The sequence below is a fragment of the Temnothorax nylanderi genome, unplaced genomic scaffold (assembly GCF_030848795.1).
Source record: "Temnothorax nylanderi isolate EJ_2023f unplaced genomic scaffold, tnyl_v1.0 TNYL_tig0507_pilon, whole genome shotgun sequence".
NCBI classification, from domain to species: domain Eukaryota; kingdom Metazoa; phylum Arthropoda; class Insecta; order Hymenoptera; family Formicidae; genus Temnothorax; species Temnothorax nylanderi.
In genome coordinates, this window is record NW_027249569.1 from 41,101 (window position 1) to 60,965 (window position 19,865).

General features: G+C 42.0%; 3 protein-coding genes across 3 annotated transcripts; 1 reads left to right on the forward strand and 2 right to left on the reverse strand.

Annotated features, from left to right (window-relative positions):
- Positions 1-1,903: 1,903 nt before the first annotated feature.
- LOC139783512 (uncharacterized) lies at positions 1,904-2,545 on the reverse strand. The gene has a single exon (XM_071722688.1). It carries the CDS (start codon positions 2,543-2,545, stop codon positions 1,904-1,906), a length of 642 nt encoding a protein of 213 aa, XP_071578789.1.
- Positions 2,546-4,064: 1,519 nt separating this feature from the next.
- On the reverse strand, positions 4,065-6,980 carry LOC139783513 (uncharacterized). Its single transcript, XM_071722689.1, has one exon. The coding sequence runs from the start codon at positions 6,978-6,980 to the stop codon at positions 4,065-4,067; it is 2,916 nt and encodes a 971-aa protein (XP_071578790.1).
- An 8,317-nt stretch (positions 6,981-15,297) lies between these two features.
- On the forward strand, positions 15,298-16,838 carry LOC139783514 (uncharacterized). The gene is given in 4 exon segments (XM_071722690.1): positions 15,298-15,309; positions 15,657-16,318; positions 16,414-16,738; positions 16,740-16,838. Coding segments are annotated over 4 exon segments (1,098 nt in total).
- The last annotated feature ends 3,027 nt before the right edge of the window (positions 16,839-19,865 follow it).

A 19,865-nucleotide genomic window follows, 5' to 3' on the forward strand; every position in this document is an offset into this window, starting at 1 on the left:
GCTCTCGCTGTACGATTTACAATTTTGCGTCGATCGCATCGTCTCGGCACTGAGCGCGGTCACCGAGGAAGTCGACGCGAAGTATTCGCGCTATCAGGAGATAGCCGCCAACGCGATTAAGACGGGAACTTCGGCCAAGACTGCGATACTGAAAAGCGAATTTTTCGATCCTAACAAGATCGTCGACTGTGAGATTACCGCGCTTTGTTTCAAATCCTGAACGTCACGACGCACGTTTACAAATTTATATATATATATTTATACACACAGAAACAATGTAAACGAGTATCGACGTATGTAAATACATATTTTATTTTTCAAAATAAAAAACTACCGCTCGTACGCGGATATCTCATATATGTGTTTTCTCTCTTTCTTTTCCGTATCTATCTCGTATTCCAGAGCAATTTTACGGATGAGCATTTTCTATATGCTAAGCGCATGTTACATTATATTCGTGGAACCACTACTCTTGGGCTGAAGTATTCATCACAGGAAGATTCAATCGGTTTAATTGGGTATGCAGATGCTGATTGGGCAGGCGATTCTACTGATCGAAAGTCTACAAGTGTTCAACTGCATGGGTGCATCGTATCTTGGCTCTCAAGAAAACAGTCAACTGTTAGTCTGTCATCAACTGAGGCGGAATATGTTGCACTGAATCACGCAGCTTGTGAGGCAATTTGGCTGCGGAACTTGCTTGCGGAGCTCGGATGCAAGCAAGAGAAGGCTACTGTCATCTTCGAGGACAATCAAGCGTGCATAAAAATCTTAGAAGAACCTAGAGAACACAAACGAATGAAGCATATTGACGTAAAGTACAACTTTATTCGTGAAGTGATTGCCGATGGTCTTATTCAGGTTAAATATTTGCTCTCGTCTGATCAACTGGCGGACATTATGACAAAATCATTGCCAGTTGCATCATTTGAAAAACTAAGAAGTGCATTAGGAATGGCAGATTGAGAGGGGGTGTTAAGTAGTGTGCAATCTGATCACCCTGTATATATACCCAGACAGCCAAGTCTGTCGAAAGCAGATCTTGCAAATATCTGTTACAAAAGTTTGTGGTCAGAAACACTACAGATTGGATGCAAGTTCTGATATATCATAAGATGTCGGCAGAAAGCCAACAGAAGTATAACAGAGTCCATATAACATAATCAGACAACAGATTAGCGGTAGAAATCGAACAGAGTCCGCACACATAATCTGAGAGCAGATTGGCGTCAGAAACCGAGCAGGGTCTGCTAATAGAATCTGTTGGCAGATTGGCAGCAGAAATCGAGCAGACTCTGCTGTTTGGTAGCAATTTCTAAATAGTGATGCTCGGGGGGCGGTAGAGCGATCCCCGGATTGGCGATTGAGGCAGGCAAGCAAAATGCACATAACAGTGGCAAGCAGAGCGAGGCACGGCACGCGGTGCTCGGTGAATCGGTTCCAGTACAGACTCGATCACGTCCAAAAGTGTGTTGACTCGACGACTTCCGAAGGGAGAGTCGTGTTGATCGGACGACTTCCGAAGGGAGAGTGTCGTGTTGATCGGACGACTTCCGAAGGGAGAGTGTACTGCTCGCGTCGCGCTCCTGTTGAGAACCGGCGCGAGCGAGTATTTGTTCCAATAATTGGGGGTGCCACCCGCGGGCGGGCAGCACGAGTCGGGTGAGTCGCGCGAATATTGACTTAGATCGCGATCCGCCAACGTTTCGCGCGAGTCACCAACGCGGGATCTATTTATTGACGGCGCGACTTTACCGTCGAATCACGAACACGACAAATTACTGTAACGCGAATGATCGCTAATGCTATTGCGGACAAATTAACGATTAACACTAATATGTACAGCTATGTACAGGGGGCGAGCGCCAAACATACCCGCCCACCAAAATACGCGGTATTTTCCTTAAACCGGGGCAGTCGCCGGTGGAACAGGGCCCGTTGGCAAGGGGCACAATTTCACCAAGGGACGCACCAGAGAGCCATCCGCCACCCGCACCGTGGCGACGCGCGGAACGCCATCGCTACCTGGATGTAGCGCCTCCACGCGTCCGCGCCTCCAACGTAAGGGCGACAAGTTGGAGTCCTTGATGAGGACCAGCGAGCCAACGACGATCTGATTAACAGAGGTCCACCACTTGGGACGCTGTTGTAGAGTAGTGAGATACTCCTGGTGCCAGCGTTTCCAGAAGTCTTGGTGGATTCGTTGAACGAGCTGCCATCGACTCAAGCGAGTAATCGGCAGCGAAGTCACGTCGTGCGTGGGAACGGATACCAGGGGCTCCATCGTGAGGAAATGTCCCGGGGATAGGACTTCGAGATCCGAAGGATCGGTGCTCACAGGGCAGAGGGATCGGGAATTCAAAACGGCCTCGATTTGTGCGAGAACGGTAGTAAACTCCTCGATCGACAGGACTTGATCCTCCACCACCCGTCGCAAGTGAGTCTTGAATGATTTAACGCCTGACTCCCAGAGGCCCCCGAAGTGGGGTGCGGAGGGAGGATTAAATGTCCATTTTATTTTTTCCCGCTCCGCCGCAAGGCTCATGTGAGTTTCAAGTTCGCGCGCAACCCCTACGAAATTGGTGCCGCAGTCACTGTAAAGGAGTGAGCAGCGTCCGCGTAGTGCCACGAAGCGTTGCAGCGCAGCAAGAAATGAGTCTGTGAACAACGAAAGTACTACTTCAAGGTGCACAGCTCGTAGATAGACAGACGTATGCCTTGAAGGAGGAGACGCTACGAGCTCGGCGAGTGACCAACGAGAATGGTCCAGCAAAGTCGACGCCAGTAATCGAGAAGGGCTTGACCTGACTGACTCTTTCGGTCGGCAGGGTCGCCATGAAGGGTTGAGTAGCACGCGGATTGGCTCGAAAGCATCTATAGCAGCGCGAGAGTACGCGGCGGATAGCGCGGTGTACCCCAAGAATCCAAAATCTCTGAGCCAATAAATACTGCATCGCGCGTCGACCCGGATGTAGGTGAGCGCGGTGCACCTGGTCGATCACGAGCTCCGTGAGCCTATGTTTATTGGGTAATAGTGCAGGGTGTTTGTTCTCGAAGGACAGTGCGGATTGCACGAGCCTACCGCCCACCCTGAGGACGCCCGAGGGATCGAGGAAGGGAGCGAGTTTGAGAAGCGGCTTAGGGATCCCTTTCCCGATCCTAAGTCGGCCTGTTTCTTCTCGAAATGCATCCGCTTGCACGACCTTTACTACGACTAGTAATGCGGAATGCAGCTCGAGTTGATCAATGGCCAAAGTCGCGTGATCGGACTTGGCACGGAATTTATTTACAAACCTAAGACTATACGCGATTATTCTACAAATTTTGTCCAACGACGAAAATTTATCTAACAACGAAAGTACCGCGTTGGGCGTATCGAGCGCGACAAGAGATGTGACTCGTTCTTCCTCGATAGGAAGGACGTCTAGCTGAGGTGAAGGTTCAACTCGAGGTTCGAAGCGCACGAGCCACTCGGGGCCCGTCCACCACATCGAATTAGCCACCAGATCGCGGGGATAAAGTCCGCGGGAGCAATGATCCGCCGGATTGTTCTCCGTATCGACGTGGCCCCAGGATGAGACCGGTACCTTCTCTTGAATGAGAGCAACGCGGTTGCGAACAAACGTCTTTCACCTATGTGGAGACGAGCGAATCCAGGCAAGGACCACCTCGGCATCCGACCATGCATACTCAGCATCGATTCCGAGGTGTCCCTGAAGGACTTGACGAACGTAAGCGATGAGCTTCGAAAGAAGCAAAGCTGCACAGAGCTCTAAACGGGGAATCGTGACAAGTCGAAGCGGCGCCACTTTAGATTTAGCGCAGAGTAGGCGAATAACCACACCATCCCGGGTGACAAAACGTAAATAAATCACGGTTCCGTAGCCCAATTCACTGGCATCGCAAAAGCCATGAATCTCACAACGAACGACATTGCGTGTGTCAAACGTGCGAGGGATGCGAAGCGAAGCTAACGCGTCGATTTCCGCCTGAAACCGATTCCAGCAGCGACGAATATCTGCGGGAGGCTCGTCATCCCATTCCAGTTTAAGCGTCCATAGACGTCAGATGAAACACTTCGCGGTAAACATGAGAGGAGCCAGTAAACCTAAAGGGTCGAAAATACGCGCCACCTCCGACAGGATAGTACGTTTAGTGCATCTGCGATCCAACGGATTAACCTGGAATCCGAAACTATCGGATTGTGAGTACCACCGAAGGCCCAGGACTTTAAGAGATTGATCCTCGCTCGATTCAAACGATAACTCGGATGGGTTACATAACTGCGGGTCGAGTCCATCCAACGCGGCAGGATGGCTGCTCGCCCATTTTCTGAGTTCGAAGCCGGCGCTTCGGAGAAGCGATAACAACTGATCTCGAAGCGCGCGAGCCTGCTCCACCGTACGAACACTAACCACGACGTCATCCACGTAAAGCGCCTCGAATAATGCGGCGAACGCTAAAGGATATTCTTCCCGATGTAGAGTCGCGAGCTGGAGCAAGCAATAGATCGCCAGGAACGGTGAACAAGTTAAGCCGAAAGTAACTGTCTTGAGAATGTAATCCAGGATAGGATCCGATTCCAAAAACCGCCAGACAATGCGTTGGTAGTCGCATTGCTCCGGGTTTATCCATACTTGGCGAAACATCTGTTTCACGTCCGCAGTGAGAGCCACCGGTTCGGCGCGAAATCTAATCAAGATCGCGAGTAAGTCTTGTTGTAATTTCGGACCGCTAAGTAACGTGTCGTTCAACGATAGCCCGTTCGCGCATCGCGACGAGGCGTTGAACACTACCCGTAATTTGGTGGTAATGCTATCGAGTTTGTACACGCCGTGGTGTGGCAAATAATAAATATGACCATCCGACGGGAATGGATCACGAATTACTTCCATATGACCGCTATCGAGATAGTCTTGCATGAATTTATTGTAACCGATTCTAAACTCGGGGTTCGATTTGAAACGACGTTCAAGTGCGCGGAGACGACTAACAGCTATAGAACGCGAGTCGACGAATGTAGGAGGATCTGACGCGAATGGATACGAAACCACGAAATGACCCGAGTGGTCACGATATGTGGTCTTGGCGAAGATCTCTTTGCAACGCCGATCTTCTTCTGAACAAGGAGCGTGTTCCGGCACCTCCTCTAATTGCCAAAGGTTGCTCACGGATCTCTCGATCGACTCGAGGGTGGTAGCGAACGAGCGCAGGGGTGCCGATTGCACCGTTGAGGATACCGCATCTGTCAGTACCCAACCGAAAATTGTATTGAAAGCGTCAGGTTCTCCCTTCCTTCCCTTACGGCGGCCGTCGCGCAACACAGATACAAACGATTCAGCTCCCAAAAGAATGTCAATATTACCGGGCACACAATATTCGGGATCTGCGAGCGACAATCCTTTCAAATGATTCCACGACCGGACTTCGACTTTATCATTAGGCAACGGCGAAGTTATACGCGAGAAGACCGTAGCCTCAATGAAGAAACGAGTATCGTCCCGACCGCGCGCACGAATTACAAAGGAGGTGAGGCCCCTCGTTGTAGCCGCCTTAGTCTCGTTTACAGCGAATACGGTCGCACTGTGCTTGGTGCGACGGAAACCGCCTCTCTGAAGGCAGCCTTCTGTAATGAAATTGGCCTGGCTCGCGCTATCCAACAATACGCGAACGGGTAACGCGTTGCCGTAGGCGTCTATCACCTCAGCTCGGACGGTGGAAAGCAGGACGACCCGATTGGCTAGACTAGCCATGGTGACGATTGGTTTGTCCTCCGATTGAGGAGCGTTTGCGGAGTCCGGAATGACCGGAGGCGCGGTCACGGATGCGGGCGTAGAATCAGAATTAACACTCCGATCAAAATGTAAGAGCGTATGATGTTTCACGCCGCAGGTTCTACACGTCCACGTGGAAGGACAATTGTTCATGCCATGCCCCGGTCGCAGGCAATTGAGGCACAATTTCGAATCACGAGCCGTCGACTGTCTTTCCCTCGGCGAGAGTTTGAGAAATCGCGGGCACTTCGATATATAGTGCTGTTCCTTGCACACCGGGCAATCGGCCGTGTGCGTTACAAATGACGAGACCGACGTAGACTTGGATTTGTTCGACGAGGTGGACGGACCCGCGATGGCCTCGAGAACCTTACAGTGCTCCGAAAGAAACTTCGTGAGTTGATTGTATCGCGGTATCTCCTCAGTCCTATGCGCTGATTCGAATTTTTCCCGAAGGGAGCGGGGAAGCTTGTCTAACAAAAATTTTAATAGAAGAAAATCCCACGAATCCGTCGGGAATTTCATCAAGGAGAGCGCGCGCGTATTCTTGGAGAACGCATCTAACAGGTTGCGGAGGGCCTCGGCCGATTCTGTCTTCAATGGCTTTGAGTCGAGCATTGAATTTAAATGATAGTCCGCGAGCTTTCTTTTATTCCTATATCGAGAGAGTAGGGAGTCGTAAGCGATCAAATACTGATCCGAGGAAAACGGCAAGTTTTTAATTACGTTGAGGGCTTTCCCTTTTAACGAGGCCAGCAGGTATTGATACTTTTCTATCGCGGAGAGCTGCCGGTTCTCGTGAATCGACGTATTGTACAGGGCGATGAAGGACGGCCACAGCGAGAGGTCACCCGAGAATTGCGGCAGCGCGATCTTAGGCAATTTGACAGCCGAACTATGGCCCGCGGGCTGCGTCTGAGCGTTTCCGTGCGGTGCGCCGGTGATAAGGTGATACCGGCTCTTTACGGCATAGTGCATTTTGTCGAATTCGGCTCTAATCACGTCCTCGGCCTCGAAATCCGCGGTTTCCTGAATGATTTTCAGGTGAGCGTTCTCGAAATCCTCCGCGAGTTTTGCCACGCTCGGATAGCGAGCGAGAAAATTCGCGCGGATCGCCGTGTCGGTCGCGGCTTGCAAGGAGAGATCGTGAATCTCTCGTATCCGCCTAATGCACAATTCGCGACGAGCTTCGGCGTTCTTAGGCATGGTGCGAATAAAAGATAAGAAATAGATATATGATATTTTCCCGCGAGGAGGCAGAGAGGAAGAGAGTGATTCAGCAAACAATTATTATAGCAGAGTATATACGAAGTCAGAACGGTCGAAGGACAGCGAAATATAATCTCGAGTCGACGGCAGCTCGAAACGATCCACAATATAGTCGAAAACAACGAGACACAAAGACTCTGAGTTCGACCGACAGAAAAACTGAGGCAAAACAATAACGTCCGCTCGCCAAGGTGACGAGTAACGGATGGCTCCGTTCGAAATATCGGAGTAATGGCACGGTGGAATATTTGCGAAAGAATATTCCTTAATTCTAACGTAATAAATCGTATCGTGCACTCGAGCGACAATGACGATTTGATTGCACAATTAATTCGACGGCAAGAGCGATCAGCGATAATGGCGCGCAAGGCTCCGCACGTGTATTCTCGTCGCGAGCGGTTGCGAGCGAGAGATATCGAGGCGGGCGAGCAAGGCCGATTAATACGTAGATGCACGAGCGCGAGCGAATTAATTTAACGATAGCGATCCTCTATAAGGGATGCTAGTACGAGGACTTTGATATCGAATTTACGAGGTATTCTAGCGAAAGGTCGGCGGTATTCACTAACGCGACGATCCGGCTCGAAGGACCAATGCTCGGGGGGCGGTAGAGCGATCCCCGGATTGGCGATTGAACGTGACTCGAAAGACCAGCGGGGGTGTGTCTCGGTCCCCGCAACGCGAATGAACGATAAAATACGTGTAACGAGTAGTATGCAAGCAAAAGCGACTCACCGTTTCGTTGCCCGGTGCCCTCTCGGGTGTGTACTCGAGTCGTCCGTCTCCCGTAGGCTGGCAAACCCTCCGTGATAGCGGGAAGATGTACGGCAGGCAAGGGTAGAAACAGGCGGCAGGCAAGAAAGGCACGCAAAAGAGGCAGGCAAGCAAAATGCACATAACAGTGGCAAGCAGAGCGAGGCACGGCACGCGGTGCTCGGTGAATCGGTTCCAGTACAGACTCGATCACGTCCAAAAGTGTGTTGACTCGACGACTTCCGAAGGGAGAGTCGTGTTGATCGGACGACTTCCGAAGGGAGAGTGTCGTGTTGATCGGACGACTTCCGAAGGGAGAGTGTCCTGCTCGCGTCGCGCTCCTGTTGAGAACCGGCGCGAGCGAGTATTTGTTCCAATAATTGGGGGTGCCACCCGCGGGCGGGCAGCACGAGTCGGGTGAGTCGCGCAAATATTGACTTAGATCGCGATCCGCCAACGTTTCGCGCGAGTCACCAACGCGGGATCTATTTATCGACGGCGCGACTTTACCGTCGAATCACGAACACGACAAATTACTGTAACGCGAATGATCGCTAATGCTATTGCGGACGAATTAACGATTAACACTAATATGTACAGCTATGTACAGGGGGCGAGCGCCAAACAAGTGACGTCATTGGTATTGCGAAAGTTTTACTTCTCTTTTTATTATTTTAAAAGGATTAATTTTTAATAATTATAAATTAATAAATTATAAAAATTATATTTTTACATTATTTAAAAATACAATAACATGCAATTTACATACAATTTTAAAATACAATATAAATTATATTAAAATAAATGTTAAACAATAATATATTATTAAATGTAAAAAATTTTTAAATTATAATATTTATTTTAAAAACTATTTTCTTCTCCGGTCTTCGGTCCGTAAGTAAAAAGAAAGTCAAGTCTTGAAATTTCTTCTAGCAGATCTAAACAAATTAAAACACATAATTAAAATTTTTAAGTTGTAATAAAAAAGAGAGATAATGTCTTTTTGTTCAATATGTCTGTGTCGCGCATTACACTGCTTTTAATTATAAACTGACAAAAAGACATTAAAGAAAAAAAACATGATACAATACATGTAACACTTTTCTTTAATATTTTATTATTAATAACTTTATCAAAGAAACTTTCACAGCTATAATTATTATAAAAAAGTGTTAATGTAACGTAAAGTTAAATTTATAAATTAGCATTGAAAAATGCCGATTGCGATAATCGAGATCAATTTTCGTCAAATCAATTAATGGGCACTGAAAAATGCCGATTGGTCTCCACCGAGACAGATTGGCTCTGAAAAGTGCCGATTGAGACAACCGGGATGATTCTCGTTGGATCAATAAAAATAGGTACTGAAAAATACCGATTGGTCTCCACTAGAACTGTGCGAGGAAGTCTTAGTCTTGAACAAAGCACGTAAAATCAGATCAAGTAATCGTTATACTGAAACAACAGATATTGAAGTCGATACGCGACTCAGTTCAAGTAATCATTTGAAACAACTGATTCTGAAATCGGTATCGTTATCGCATAATTCGATAACCGATATAGATTTCAAATTCAGTCATGTAACGATTATTTTAACTAAATCACGTATCGATTTCAAAATCAATTTCGATATATAACGATTACTTGAATTGATTTTACGTGTTCATGACCAAATACTTTCTCGTACTGCAGTTTTAGCCAACTGAGACAGGGCATTAAAAAATGCCAATAACTTTTCCGTTGTCCTCCGTTGTCCACCATCATCCTCTGTTATCCTCCGTTGTTGGTCCATCGCTGTTGGTGGACATCAACGTCTTCCTATCGGCATACCTGTAACTATAGACATTAAATAATTATTGTTACATGTAATATGTACGTGTGTGCTTATATGTTTGCATGCTCGCGTGTGTATAATTATTTTTTTTTTTCATATATTACTAATCATTCTTGAGCATTGTCTCTGTTTTCTTCTGGCACTACGTCGTCCCAAAAATTGCGTTGGTTCCTCGGGACTCTTGGGTTAGGCACCTGCGCACGTGGACGCAATTTGCTCCTAACTCGTTCCTTTGCCGCCCGGAGAGCTTCCTTAGCCTGGGCCTGAAACTCTGCCCGACTCGGTTTCGGAAAATGTTTATTATTGCACATGGCCTCTGTAAAAAAATGTAATATATATCAAAATTAATGACACATGATAATAATAATAATAAATACAAAACATAAAGAAGATCGTACCATATATTGCAATAATAACACGTGCATTATATAATGGTCGTTGTCGTTGCTCTCCTTCGCGGCCCCACCATGTGAATGACGACGTTAGGAAGTCCTTTAAAGCTTCCTTCAGGCAGAGATTTGTCGCTTCCTTTAAGTTAAAGCCGCCTATGTAACGAAAGTAATTCACCTAAACAAAGAAAGTAAGTACAGATTAGATAATGCAAATACATACATAAAATTAAGTGAGGGAATGAATGAGTGAATGAAAACGCGCGCGCGCGCGCGCGTGTGTGTGTGTGTGTGTGTGTGTGTGTGTGTGTGTGTGTGTGTGTGTGTGTGTGTGTGTGAGAGAAATAGAGAAAATGAGTAAGGAAAATAGAATAATAATTATATCTTCTTCTTTACTTACAACATCAGCGTAAATATTTTCATCTATATTTTCGAAGTTGTCCATCTCTGCCAGGGATGATATCGGAAGAACTTCGGGCTTGCGTGGTACACCTCGATCATCCTGTACGCATCTCAGAATATTTTGAAGCAAGGTATTCATCCGCCTGCAAATAAAACGCAAAATTTTATTGCCGAGGTATGTTATATATTGATAAATACGAAATACATACAATGCTTACTTCAATTCTGCCTCAATGCCATCTACGCGTCTTTGTAATAAATTAATGGACCTGCAAACATTAACTGACGATTATTGATATTTTTATGATGCGTACGTAACAAATCTATTTCTAGATTTTATCACCTTGTTCTATTATATTCTATTTTTACAACTATAAATATTATATTTTACTGATTAATTTTCTCGCTACTCCGTGGCAGTTCGTTGTCTTCGTGTAAATTACGTGTTGATCCTGGTCCTATATTTCCCTGAGACTGAGTTTGATATGTTGGATTATTACTGTAAATAATTCCATTCATACATATGTGTCGGAAGAGGCGCAGATGGATTTAATAAATTAGCGTTATAATTGAGAGTGAATGTATCTGAAGGGAAAAGTGTTTGTAGGATTGTGTATGTAGGTTGATATGTTTGTGATGTATGTGGTGTATGTCATGGTGTAAGTAGACAGGTGAAGCATTCCCGACGCTGCGCACTCGTTCAGTTTTTAAGCCAATCAGCGCGCGACCCGTTTTGCAAGAAAAGCAATATGGGTGCTCCCGTCAGCGCGTCTGTTGTGCGGAAAAAATCGTGTGCGTAACTTTTTTTTTTTTTTTTTTTTGACGGGGGGAAAATCCGCACGGATACCCCCTCCCCCGGGGCGGGGAGGGCGGTTATATATATATATATATATATATATATATATATGTGGGATTCCAACCCCCCCACTAAAAACCCCCCGGCTGTCCCTCTCGGCACATTTTACCTGACGTTGGGGGGGCAGCGGAAAACGCACTGATTCGTCCGCCACCCCCCCCCCCCCGTGTGTGTGTGCGTAACCACAATATGTGTACGTAATCCAACCATAAATATAAACTGATAAACAATTAAACCTACCTAACTTAAACAAGGTAGGATAATATTTGATTAACATTCCTGATTTGCTTACGCAAATTTAATTGTCATTATAGTTTATTTATGTATTAAACTCCTTTCTTCTGTCTGTGATTTGGTCAGGTAGGTTTAACCCTTAAGGGTCGGCAGGAGACCCAGGCAAACTCAGGTGCACTCAGGTGCACTTTATGCACTAAGTGCACGTTAAACTGCACTTTCACTCCGTATTTTATTTATTATAAATTTTTAAGAGCAAAAATGCAAAATCGGACTCTGTAGCGGACTGCATTATTATATAAAGAGTATATAAAAAAAAATTCACGAATCTATGTAACTTATTTTATGAGAAATCTTGTTACTATATTACGAATTACGTATTTGTAATAACAAGATTTCTCATAAAATAAGTTACAGATTCGTGAATTTTTTTTTCATATACTCTTTATATAATAATGCAGTCCGCTACAGAGCCCGATTTTGCATTTTTGCTCTTAAAAATTTATAATAAATAAAATACGGACTCGCAGCGAGTCGCAGCTAAGCCAACCCGACAGAGGTCTCCACCGTGTCTACTGCCGACCCTTAAAGTGCATAGGTTTTTTTGGTACCTTCTAAGTGCATACGTGGGTCTGTCACGTTTAACGCTATTTTTCCCTACCTTAAAGTATTTTTAAAAATATAAAAAAATTCATGAAACATCTGTCTACATTGCAATTGACGATTTTATAGTAATTTTGATAAACATCGTTTATTTAATATCTTCTGACAGGCTTGCAAGTTTTACAGTTACAAGCAGATATCACTTTGGGTCGGACGCCGTATGCAGCTTAAGGGTTAATCGTTTATTAGTTTATTCATTTATTCCGTTTTTCCTGCCTTAGTTGGGTTACGTAGGTTTAATTGTCATTAATTAATTAATTAATTTAAGGTTATTTCATTAAATATATATTTAAAATTTTACATGATTCACGCATTTTTATTTCTTATAATCGAATTTCACTTTAAAGTGAGCGCCTACAAAACGGGTCGCCTCCTGATTGGTTCAACCGCCAAACCTGCCGCCATTATGCGCAATGCTTCACCTGTCTATTTACACCATGGTGTATGTGATGTATGTGGTGTCTGTGATATATGTGATGTATGTGCTGTCTGTGATGTCTGTGATGTCTGTGATGTATGTGGTGTCTGTAGTGTATGTGATGTATGTAGTATCTGTAGTGTATGTGATGCATGTGGTGTTTAAGATATATGTAGTGTCTGTGATGTATGTGGTGTCTGTGGTGTATGTGATGTATGTGGTGTATATGGTGCATGTGATGTATGTGGTGTCTGTGATGTATGTGGTGTCTGTGATGTATGTGGTGTCTGTGGTGTATGTGATGTATCTGGTATCTGTAGTGTATGTGATGTATGTGGTGTCTGTGGTGTATGTGATGTATGTGGTGTATATGGTGTATGTGATGTATGTGGTGTCTGTGATGTATGTGGTGTCTGTGATGTATGTGGTATATGTGATGTATGTGGTGTATGTGATGTATGTAGTGTATGTGATGTATGCGATGTATGTGGGTGCGGTGGTGCGTTTGTGGGAATTTGCGGGAAATCTTGTGTATTAGATTTATCAGAAAAATTAATATTATTATCAATATCATCTATATTAGGAGATCTGTTATTTAAAATCCTTCGTAGGTCCCCGATGTCATCGTCGATCTCTGAATCCGTCATTGGTGATAGTTCACGAGTTCTTTTTCGTCGTCTGCTTAAACGATCTTCCTCTGAAGAGGTTGTCTGGTAGCGAGATGGCTTAGTAATAGCTCGCTTTGTTCTCTGCATCTATTTTTGTAAGCAAAAACGTTTATCTGTTAGAACAATACAAGATGTAGTATATACAATTTTATGTTACAGCTACGATATCAATTGACTCTTCTTTGAAATATGTACCTACACGGAAAAAAAATCAAGTTGCTTTAATTAAACGTCGACGTCACGGACTGCCACAAACATAAATAGTTAATTCAATTGGATATTATTAAACCAAATATTTAAATTATTAAAACAATTATCTGATGTTTTTTGTATATTAATATTGATGCATCAATAAATTTTATCTCAATTACACTGATGCTGTTCATACAAAAAATGATGCTGTTGATACATTATTTTTCTTCCGTGTATTAAAAACTAAAATCTTTAATAATCTTTAATTAATTTTCTAAACTTTGATTCTTTAATATTTGTTATTTGTTAGATTAACCCCTTCGTTGGCATTGACGCAATAGTGCGTCAAATTAATCGGTGCCCTGTGTGGCATTGACGCAATAGTGCGTCAATCTTTTTTTTCCTATTTAACTTGCTCCGATTTGGCATCCAAGTCTTACACGAGGGTTTTTGGGGTCGCTGATTACGAATCTGAATTCAAAATTTGCAAATTCAAAATGGCGGATCCAAAATGGCGGATAAAAATGCAAAAAATTACTTGATTGGGATGAAATTTGCCACTCGGGGGTTTTTGGGGTCGCTGAGTGCGAAGCTAAACTTAAAATGAAGAAATTCAAAATGGCGAATCCAATAACATGGAGCGAAATACAAAAAATAGGTGGAAATGTATGAAGCTTGGTACTCAATGTTGTTTTAAATGATATTAAGAATTCCAGTTTTCAAGCCGTTTTTTGTATTTTTGTCCGCCATATTGGATCCGCCATTTTGAATTTTCGAATTTTAAGTTCAGATTCGTAATCAGCGCCCTCAAAAACCCCAGAGTACAAATTTTCAGGATAAAAAAATTTTCCTGCCATTTTGGGCACTTTTTGTCGAATTCTCTCTGCCAACGAAGGGGTTAATTATTTGTACAAATATAATTAATTTTATTAATATACATATGTGCATTTTATTTTAGAATATTATATATATACTGCAAGATTGATATCATAATTGAATGAGATATTCTTGAAATTACATTTCTTTTCTTATGCCCATTCTAGACCTAAGGATGATCCTACTTGTGGCTTATCCTAATAAGTAGTGTAGACGGGTAAAATCATTGATTATCCATGATTTTTACCCGTCTACACTACTCACTAGGATTAGCCACAAGTAGGATCATCCTCAGGTCTAGAATGGGCATTAAGAGTTATAATTACATGCAATAACTTTTATCTTATTTATTCTACTAGATTATCTCTATCTGTTTATCTAATTTCCGAGAGTATTATATATTTACAATCATTTTAATTTTTTAAAATAAAATTGTAACAAAATATTCACGAATTACAATTCATGTATTTTATAACCCTTACATCTTCTAGACGAACTTACAGTGATTTTTGCGAGGTAAAAAATCTTGTATTCCACATTTACTTGCCTTCATAATGTTCTACTGCAAGCGATGTCTCTTGCAGAGTTTCGCGCTGAAGAATTTTTCGTCTACCCACTACTGTGAATCACACTGCTACTTGCTTCTGCGATGGTTTAACTCAGAATGATGAAGATCGCAGCTCGTGCAAACTGCCGGGCCTGCCGATCGAAGTACAGCCAATCATAGGCTTTGACGAGATAATTCAGCCTATCCAAGAGGCTCTCTATTTTTGCGCCTAAAATTGCTGTTGCTAACCAATAGATTGAGCTTAGTGTCAGAGACTGCCTTTTGATATATACTGTCAATAGTAAAAACCTATAATATAATATATGTGACAGAAATTATATATAATTACAGTTACACAATTTACAGTATCACAGTGTATATCGAAAGGCAGCCACTATCTCTAAGACAAAAAAAACAGCTAAATGAAGCAACAGGTTAGTAACAGAAATTTCTGGCGCGAGAATAGAGCTGTCCGATAGGCTAAACACGTCTTCAAAAGCTGTGATTGGTCATATCTTTACCGGCAACTTGTACGAGCGCCAGTCATACATCATTCTGAGTTGAACCATTGAAGCGAGTAGTGGTGGATAAACGAAGAATTCTAAGGAAAAGTATAAAGGAGACACGCCGCGGTTACATCGTTTGGCACATCGTCAAGGAAAGTATAAACATGGAATTTAATAATTTAAAACTTTCTACTTCGCGAAAGTCATTACATACTTTGTCTAAAAAACAACGAGGTAAAGTTATGAAAGAGGTTAGGAAAAATTTACGTTTGCAGTATTGTAAAAAATGTAGCACTGCTATTAAAGAGCCGATTATAATTAATAATCGTGATTTTGAAGATATTCCTGGTCCGTCAGTTGCCTCTTTCACGGATAATATTAACGATATAAACGATTATAGGCATGATATAAATGATGATTTGTCTTCTTCTTCTTCGTCTTCATCATTTTCGTTCGATGCTTCATTCTGCGAAGCAATTCGGGTTGAACCGTCTTTCCGCGAACGTTTGGCATCTTGCTTTGTAAATAATAATTTGACGCACGCACAAGGCAATAATATATTACATCTTCTTCGTACACATTCTTGTTTTAATAATAAATTACCGAAAGATGTTAGAACGCTTCTAAATACACCACGTGCACGTGTTACTACCTTTAATGTAGAACCAGGAGAATACGTTCATTTTGATCTCGAAATAGGAATAATTCAAAGTCTTTCTCATGTTTCCATTATTGTTAATCAATTAGAATTAGATTTTAATATAGATGGATGCAGCTTAGATAAGTCAGGTAGCATTCAGATCTGGCCTATTCAATGTAAAATTGTAAATGTGCAACATACAAAGCCAATAATAGTAGGAATTTATAAAGGTGCACACAAACCATTTGATCCTAATATTTTTCTTCAAAAATTTATTGCAGATATAGGGTCCGTTCCGTTTAACGCATATGCGCGCGTTTTCTATAGTAAACGTTACGTATGCTATAGATAAATGCGCGCATATGCGTGAAACAGAACGGACCCATAGAGAGAATCATGTCTAATGGAGGCATTAATTTTCATGGCAATAAGGTGCCGATACGATTGAGATGTTTTGTAGCTGATGCGCCAGCTCGAGCTTTCATTTTAAATCATCGTGGTCATATAGCTTGTCATCCTTGTTCCAAATGTAAAGTTTCAGGTATACGTTGTGAAGGTCGTTATGTCTTCATCGGTATTAATCATTCTCTGCGAACTGATGAAGAATATACTAGATGTTTAGACGAGGATCATCACAGAGGTAACAGCCCATTATCAAGGTTACCAATAGGTATGGTTTCACAAGTTCCTTTTGAATATATGCATCTTGTATGCTTGGGCCTCATGAAAAAACTTTTATCTGCGTGGGTTCATGGAAAATACTCACGTTTGTCAAAATTGTCAGGAAGATCCATCTCTGTTTTATGTACAAGACTAAATATTCTCAAAAAATATTGTCCATCAGAGTTTGCGAGACGCCCTAGATCTGTCGATATGTGCTCTAAGTTCAAAGCAACAGAATTTCGCCAATTTTTGCTTTATACAGGACCAGTTGTAATGTTTGGTATACTGGACGAACGGTTGTATAAACATTTTCTATTCTTGAATGCAGCGATAAGAGTTCTAGTATCCAAGTCATTGCCAAGGCAATACTTAAGTTTCGCAGAACTTGCATTGCAAAAATTTGTTTTTCGATGTCCGAATTTATACGGTCCAACCTTTAATTCTTATAATGTACATGTTCTTCTTCATCTTACCGACGATGTGAGACGTTTTGGTTCTTTAGATTCTTTTTCTGCCTTTTTTTTATGAAAACAACATGTCTATTTTTAGGAAATATTGTCGGAAGCCAGGTTTACCTCTTCAGCAATTCTTCAATAGGATGACAGAGATAGACATTGACGGAACAGGCGATGATCATAATAAAGATTCATCTATTCACGGAATCGCATTGCGTAATAATGATATTAATTGTCATCAATATCGTAAGATTCGATATAATGGAATATCGCTAAGTATAGAGACACGTGACAACTGTTGAATTTTACATGACGGATCCATTGGTATCATTTCCAATATTGTCAGGGATAATAACTCCTATCGTTTAGCAGTAAAAAGATTTTCACAGGTTGAGGATTTTTATGATATCGGCATGTTATCTTCAGATCTACAAATATATAAATGTTCCGCATTGAGTAACGAAATTTTTTATGTTTATTTGGACGAAGTTCTTGCAAAGTGTTATAGGATGCCTCTTTGGAATTCGATGGAAGATAGCGACAGTGATGAGGAAGATGATTCAGAAATATCTGGATATGTTGTTGCTGCTCTCATACATAGTGAGAAGCCATAAGAAATGTGTCACAATATGTTTCAAACGTCCTTATTATTTTTAATAGCGAATTCGGGCGCTTGCACTGGTGCACACTGGTGCGCACTAAGGCTTAATTGTTTATAATCTGTTCTTATATTTAAAATCACTGAAATACACGTTTAAAAACTTTTTAGCCGATAAAACAATCTGTATGGATGCTGTACAGATCATTTTACTGCTAAGAAATATTTCAAGAAGTATTTAAGATGATCTGTAAATATAAGAATTAACTAAGAACAAGCTTTAGTGCGCACTCAGTATGCACTAGTGCAAGCGCAGGAATTCACTATAAGATTAACACATGTTATTATTATTGTTTTTGTCACGTTTTAATTAATACTTAAAAGGAGATTGTGTCACAGTTTTATTTTGGCAAGGTGCGAATATAAACTCATGGAAAGAAGATATAAATATAGGTAATATCATAAAAAAAAGGTAAAGAGTTACCGCCTATAACTAAGAAATGTAATTTCGAGAATATCTCATTCAATTATGATATCAACCTTGCAGTGTATATATAATATTCTAAAATAAAATGCACTATATATATTAAAATTAATTATATTCTTACAAATAATCTAACAAATATTTAAAGAATCGAAGTTTAGAAAATTGATTAAAGATTATTAAAGATTTCAGTTATTAATAAGTACATATTTCAGAGAAGAGTCAATCGTAGCTGTAATATAAAATTATATATACTACATATTGTATTGTGCTAACAGATAAACGTTTTTGCTTACAAATAAATGCAGAGACCAAAGCGAGTTGTTACCAAGCCATCTCGCTATCGGAGGACGAATCAACTTCTTCAGAGGACAAATTTCCCAGACAACCTACGAAAAGTACTTATAGACCATCACCAATGACGGATCGACGAGGACATTGGCGACCTACGAAGGATTTTAGATAACGGATCTACTAATACAGATAATATATTAATATAATAATATTATTTAATTAAAAAACTTCTTTTCTTCGTCAGTGAAAATTTAATAAGCAGTATTGTTTGACCAAACTGACGTTGCGTATAATGTCGTAATTACATTAATTCAATCCTCGACGTTTCGACACTCGTTTTGTGTCCTTATCCAGAGTACTAAAAACTACGAAGTCATGTTACATAAAATAATATCGCAACGAGGAACAAAGGGCGCAGGAACGGAAAATATATCTACCTATCTCATATTAGTCGCACGCGAATTTCTTGCAGTTTAACACTTTGTCAGATTTCGAAGTTGTCTAATTATTAAAATGAAGGAGCCGCAATCCATCCTGAATTATAATGCGATGTAGCACAAGAGGTAACCGGAACGGAGAACGTGTGAGAGCAGTCATTCCAAGTCAAAGGACGGCATCGAACTACATACCGAATACACGAGTGGGTCGCAGAAGAAAAACAAACAAAGAGAGAAATGTTATGTAGCATTTATGATTCGGTCGTATAGCGGATTAAGATTCTCGGTGTCTTTTTTGAGATTATTTAATCCCGCGCAAACTCATGTTCGACCGTTAGACGCCGTGCCGTCGTAAGCGGTGAGATCCCGACGACGGGCAGAGGCGCCGTACGGCAAACCGGGCTCGTGCGACGACCGGCCCGCGAGGACCGGCCGCCTAGTAGTGTGTCACATTGTTTTGAGCCTTTCGACTCACGAGACTCCTAGAGATATCATTGCCACCTTTGACTAGAGAGGATACGGCCTTAGAGGCGTTCAGGCATAATCCCACGGATGGTAGCTTCGCACCACCGGCCGCTCGACCGAGTGCGTGAACCAAATGTCCGAACCTGCGGATCCTCTCGTACTGAGCAGGATTACTATCGCAATGACTGGTCATCAGTAGGGTAAAACTAACCTGTCTCACGACGGTCTAAATATAATAAATATAATATAATATAATAACACTTTGAAAGTTAAGTCAATCAAAAAATTCAATTGGATAATGAGAAAGCGAAACATCTCGGTAGATCCCTTTTCGAAGATTGATAGATCGAGGTGGTTAGTCAATATTAGTAATAAACAAATACCGGATTCTGTTTCGAGTTTTCTGAGCTTGGGTGATAAATTCGCGTTACCAATCAACCAATTAGAC

Bases quoted from the DNA above. Each gene is read 5' to 3' on its own strand.
- LOC139783512 (XM_071722688.1), bottom strand. From the start codon at position 2,545: ATGAGCCTTGCGGCGGAGCGGGAAAAAATAAAATGGACATTTAATCCT.
- LOC139783513 (XM_071722689.1), bottom strand. From the start codon at position 6,980: ATGCCTAAGAACGCCGAAGCTCGTCGCGAATTGTGCATTAGGCGGATA.